The sequence below is a fragment of the Borostomias antarcticus genome (assembly GCF_949987555.1).
Source record: "Borostomias antarcticus genome assembly, chromosome: 18".
Lineage (NCBI taxonomy): Eukaryota > Metazoa > Chordata > Actinopteri > Stomiiformes > Stomiidae > Borostomias > Borostomias antarcticus.
The window spans coordinates 11,936,442-11,942,441 of NC_140251.1; the positions used below are offsets into that span (position 1 = coordinate 11,936,442).

At 47.9% G+C, this 6,000-nt stretch overlaps 2 protein-coding genes across 2 annotated transcripts in view; both read left to right on the forward strand.

Moving 5' to 3' along the window:
* Window positions 1–763, forward strand: part of mical2b (microtubule associated monooxygenase, calponin and LIM domain containing 2b) — a gene marked incomplete at both ends in the record, with an annotated part of 39,249 nt that extends 38,486 nt beyond the window's left edge. The window contains 3 exons of the mRNA XM_084452767.1: window positions 80–179; window positions 359–432; window positions 579–763. Of these exons, the coding sequence (XP_084308893.1) occupies window positions 80–179; window positions 359–432; window positions 579–763 (359 nt within the window). The remainder of the gene's footprint in view (window positions 1–79; window positions 180–358; window positions 433–578) is intronic.
* Window positions 764–2,669: 1,906 nt separating this feature from the next.
* parvaa (parvin, alpha a) overlaps window positions 2,670–6,000 on the forward strand; it is an 11,670-nt gene continuing 8,339 nt past the window's right edge. Inside the window, exon 1 of the mRNA XM_084452974.1 lies at window positions 2,670–2,852. Coding sequence (XP_084309100.1) covers window positions 2,708–2,852 — 145 coding nt within the window. The 5' untranslated portion in view covers window positions 2,670–2,707. The remainder of the gene's footprint in view (window positions 2,853–6,000) is intronic.

The window sequence follows — 6,000 nt, forward strand, 5'->3', positions numbered from 1 at the left end:
AGTTCTGACATTTGTCTGCTCTCTCTCTCTCTCTCTCTCTCTCTCTCCATCTCTCTCTCTCTCTCTCTCTCTCCTGCAGATGACAGCCTGTCTGATGATGGCCATCTCTATCAGTCCTGGTTCAAGCTGGTCCTGGAGAAGAACAGGCTAGAGCGCTACGAGTCAGAGCTCATGATTTTGTGAGTACCAGGCCGCATATAGAGAACATTTTAAATGCCTTTTTAATGTTACGAGTAGACTGTTTGCTCTATTCAACGTGGTAACATTCACCCATTGGTTTCCAGTGAGAGCCCAGCATCTCAGACAGAAGGGGGGGTGTGGATGGGGGATTATTAAGATGGCTGCTTGTGTTTCTTAGTGCTCAGGAGCTGGAGCTGGAGGACACACAGAGCAGGCTGCAGCAGGAGCTACGACGCAGGATGGCCATTGACGGTATGGGTCACACACACACACACGGATACACACACAGATACACAAATGCATGCATGGTGGGAACACACACACACTCCATGTTAAGAGTTGAAAGGCTCCTCAAAAAGCCATCATCTAGTCTATAACGTGTGTGCGTCCCCTGGCAGACACCAGTAAGAGTGCCAGTGAACTGGTGGCGGAGCAGCAGATCCTGGGGGAGATGATGAAGGTGGTGGAGAGGAGGGACACCCTGGTCAGCCTGATGGAGGAACAGAGGCTTAGAGAGAGGGCCGAGGACAGGGACCTGGAGAGTCAGCTGCTGTCCAAGGGATACCAGTTCCACTGGGCATGAGGTGCCTGGGACGTGTGGCCTGAGGCTGGGGCCTTGGGCCTGTGGGTTATGAGAGTTAAACTGACTACTGCATTTGTCCATGAATTAAAGGGTGAATCTGTTGTACACCCTTACACCCTTACAATGGACCGAGTGAAATGAGGTTGATCGTTTATTACACGAACACTGTGTCAATTCCACTGGGAAACATACTGTATGAACCACTGCCCAAAGATTCAGTCTCCAAACAAACTGTGACATGTTGTCCTGCTGTACCTCACTGCTCTATTCATGTTGGGTTTGTAGCATTTTTGCTTTTATTGTTGTTGCTCTGTGTTGTACATCTCCTATTATACTTTCAGAGTGTCAGCCAGGCAGGAGTCAAGAATAATTCATTTCCTCAGACAATTCGTTTTTACTGATGCTCACGGTCAATCAGAAAAATGTTACTAATGTCACTAATTTTACAAACATGAATTGAGTACAGCCAACAAGTTTTGATTCAGGCTACAGTTCTCTGACAAGTTTTATGTAGGCTAAAGGTTGACTGATTCATGAATCTGATTGTGTAATTTATTTAGACAAGTAGGCCTATAATCCAGATGGTCTCTTTGCAGAGCATATTCATTATGATTTATCCTAAACAGTCACCACTGTGTCCGTTGTCTATATTTATGCTGTAAAAATGAGATATTTAATAAAAAAGGTTAAAGTGAGAACTGCATGTTGTTTTTTAATCATGATTTAGGACTGCTATAGCATGTTGTTGATTCAGCAGCTAGGCCCTACTCTGCTCAACTAGGCCCTACTCTGCTCAATCAACTAGGCCCTACTCTGCTCAATCAACTAGGCCCTACTCTGCTCAATCAGCTAGGCCCTACTCTGCTCAATCAGCTAGGCCCTACTCTGCTCAATCAACTAGGCCCTACTCTGCTCAATCAACTAGGCCCTACTCTGCTCAATCAGCTAGGCCCTACTCTGCTCAATCAACTAGGCCCTACTCTGCTCAATCAGCTAGGCCCTACTCTGCTCAATCAGCTAGGCCCTACTCTGCTCAATCAACTAGGCCCTACTCTGCTCAATCAGCTAGGCCCTACTCTGCTCAATCAGCTAGGCCCTACTCTGCTCAATCAACTAGGCCCTACTCTGCTCAATCAACTAGGCCCTACTCTGCTCAATCAACTAGGCCCTACTCTGCTCAATCAACTAGGCCCTACTCTGCTCAATCAACTAGGCCCTACTCTGCTCAATCAACTAGGCCCTACTCTGCTCAATCAACTAGGCCCTACTCTGCTCAATCAGCTAGGCCCTACTCTGCTCAATCAGCTAGGCCCTACTCTGCTCAATCAGCTAGGCCCTACTCTGCTCAGAGGTTCTGCCCTGACAAAACGTTGCGAAACGGTGGTGCGTTGAACACCTTTTGTGACACAAGCCTAGATGAGAAGATACGGCGGGGTTTATATATCAGTCTGCTGACTGGGTAACACCTCTGACACACCCACCATCAAACTAGAAACTACCTCAAGCCCGTGCCGTTACACACCGTTTAACACTGTTCCGAGGAAACTGTTTTGTTTAACCCGGAAACCGGGGCAAAACGGTGCACATCGTTTTCAGATTGAACTCACCCCAGGTGAATCAGCCAGTAGGCCTAGGAGGATACTTATTTATCTTATTCAGCAAATCACTGTGTGTTACAGATTTGCTTGATGTGCTATAGCCTATATATAAACTTGACTTTGACTTTGTGTAAAGAAAAAAAAAGAAGTGTTGTATGGATGTAGCCCACTGCCAACTAGCTGGTCTGATGGAGGCGGGACCATGGAATCGGGGGGCGTTTTGTGGGATGATCGGGATTCCGCTTCCGCTACAGGGAGTGGACCTGATTTTGTAAGTTGAATGCGAATTTTCGGTCAAAGACCTGAACTTTTTGTCCATATAAATCTGTTTGGATTAGAAGAACCGATGGCTTCCTCGCCCTCCTCTCCCAAATCCCCGTCCTCTCCCAAATCTCCGACTACTCCGAAATCCCCCTCTTCCCGAAAGAAAGATGACTCGTTCTTGGGAAAACTTGGAGGGACTTTGGCGAGAAGGAAAAAAGCCAAAGAAGGTAAATCAGACTCGAGCAAAACATGTTATGCTACTGTCGTCGTAAGACTATTCATAACTACCTTATCAAATACAATGAACTTAATAGCCAATATGTATGTTAGTTAGTTAGTCAGTCAGTTAGTTAGTTAGTCAGTTAGGTGTAGCGCTATACTTTATTGTATTCTTTATTATAAGCCTATATCTAGGCCTACTTTATTTCGATTCGAGGACGCAGCTTTAGCGCGACAGCATAATTGGAAATTGCTCTCTAACTAATATATTGAAATACATGTAAGACGCTGTATTACAACTTTTCAGTAGACTAGATGAAGACTTCTCAACTGCTCTCCAAATCTAAAATACAGTCTGTGTTGTCACACAGTAGCCTACCTCGCAGTGAATGTACAGCTCCAGGCTAAAGTATCTCCATGTAAGGCTGTGTTACTACCAGTAGGCTACTAGAGTCATTACTCCGGAATGAGGCACGGGCAAGTCCAGCTCCGTCAGGTCTGGTTTACAGCTGCACTGCTGACGCATTGTATACGTAATCTAACCATAATAATACAATTCACAACATGCATTAGTACATTTTTCATCATCAAATTATCTAGGATATTTTCCTAGTCCCTCGTAAGATCTTCTCCCTCATCTCTTCTCAGTCTGCTCTTGTGTTTTGATTGGTTTGTGTCAATCATGGCTTGCAGGACTGATTGGCTGGGGCATTCAGTACAGCTGAGTCCCCTATCTCTGCTTTACTCAGGCTCACACACGTGCATCACACACACACACAGGAGTGCCCAGGATGTCCGTGTGATTTGATGGAAGGCCTCCGGGAGGCCCATGTGGTAGCAGTAGATTACATTTGAGGCACTCTGGCGTTTATGATGGCGACGACTTCCATAGAGGAGAAAGGGGGCACGGCTTCGAACAAGACTGATGATTGGACGATGGGAGGCAGAGAGAGAGAGAGAGGAGAGGAAATAAGAGAGGGAGGGGGTAAATTGTGGCGATAGAATGGGGTGAGGGAGGATGGAGAGAGTGAGGGAAGAAGTGGAGTATGGGAGAGGGTGGAGTGAGAGAGTGGTGGAGTGGAGTAGGGGAGAGGGTGGAGAGAGAGATAACGGGTGAGGGAGTAGAGTAAAGGGGGGGGGGAGTGAGAGAGAGAGAGAGGGAGGGGTAAAGAGAGACTGAGCCAAGGCCAGAGCATGCTGAGCGGGCTGCAGGCTGGAGAGGAAGCAGGATGACCAGGGCTGGTAGAAACAGCCCAGAGTCCTGGTAGAAACAGCCCAGAGTCCTGGTAGAAACAGCCCAGAGTCCTGGTAGAAACAGCCCAGAGTCCTGGTAGAAACAGCCCAGAGGAAGATGCTGCTGCAATCTGAGACACACAGAGATGGGGTGTGGAGCCTTCTGCCCAGGTAGGATGCACTCAGACACGCTGGCTGGAATTTCCCCTTGATTCTCTCCTTTCCTTGATTCCTTCCCTCCTCTCTCCTTGCCTGACTTCCTTCTCAAAACGTATTGGAAGAGATTATGGAGTCTGACCATCCTCCCTGGGGACATACTGCCGTCTCCAACACCGTTTTGACGAGGAGCAGGCAAGAGATGAGAGGAATGGAGGAAAGACCTACCTCTGAGCTTCAGAGAGACCTACCATCTTAGATTCAGAGAGACCTACCTCTGAGATTCAGAAAGACCTGCCTCTGAGATTCAGAAAGACCTGCCTCTAAGATCCTGAGAGACCTGCCTCTGAGATTCAGAGAGACCTACCTCTGAGATTCAGAGAGACCTACCTCTGAGACTCAGAGAGACCTACCATTTTAGATTCAGAGAGACCTACCTCTGAGATTCAGAAAGACCTACCTCTGAGATTCAGAGACCTGCCTCTGAGATCCTGAGAGACCTACCTCTGAGATTCAGAAAGACCTACCACCTACCAGGACCGACCTACCACAGGAGGAGAGGAGGAGGAGGAGGAGGAAGAGGAGAGAGGAGGGAGAACGATAGTGTTTGCTTAAGTGTTAGCTCAGGGCTTGGCGCACACTTCCACCTCTGTGCTACATGTGCTGCTGCTGTCCCTACAGCAGAGCTGCTGGTGGTGTTAGAGGGGGGCGATGGGGGGGGGGGGGGGGGTTGCATCTGTTAGGCTCAGCAGGACTGGCGGGTGCTACATTCACTCATCCAATTATCTCTCTGAGGAGAGACGCAGGCATCTGTGGCACCGTCAGGTTATTCTCAGACATCTCCACATGATGGGAGCAAGGGGATCAGAAGCTGGCTGGAGGTGTGTGTGTGTGTGTGTGTGTGTGTGTGTGTGTGTGTGTGTGTGTGTGTGTGTGTGTGTGTGTGTGTGTGTGTGTGTGTGTGCGCGTGGCGTGCGCGTGTGTGTGTGTGTGTGTGTGTGTGTGTGAGTGTGTGTGTGTGTGTGTGTGTGTGTGTGTGTGCGCTGTCTATGATGGTGTTGATTAAGAGGATGTGGACCTCTATGGGAGGGTGGAGAGATCCAAAACAGGATGTTGACACCTCCTCCCTATGTGTCACAGGCTCACGGCGACAACACTGTAGCACGGCGAACTGCATGCTGGGACAGAGCAGAGGCTTATGGGAGACAGGAGGAACATTTGTAGTTCAACCTCAGTAGTCTCTGATTGATTCCTTGTCCTCTCTGCTTGACTCCCACGAAAAGAGAGTCACAGGAGAGGAATTTAAATACTAGGGGACCAGTGGAGAAGGTGAAGAAGAATCAAAGACCGATTATCATTCATTCCTATTGTACAGTTCGAGTGATTTCGCGGCCGTGTATCATTTCTCTTACACAGTCTCCTTCTTTCCTTACCTCCTCTGAGAACATGCTACCGGGAGGTCGGATGATGAGTGTGCTGTGGTGAGATGAAATAGCAAGAGCTCAGTCCCGGTTTCTCTGCCGCTGGCTAATGTTCCTCTCTGAATGGCTTCGTTAACTTAGCTTAACTGTAGCTGAGGGGAAGGTGGAGGCAGAGAGATGGATAAACGCAGTATACTCTTTTTATTTTTATCTATTTATTGGGGAATTTAAGGCTCCATCATTTAGTGCTGGTAGGAGAATACAATTTCGACCCTTTCTTCCATGAGGTAGAAATGAATGAACTTGAATCGTAATTTGTATATTGCACTGTATTTTGTTTGCACTG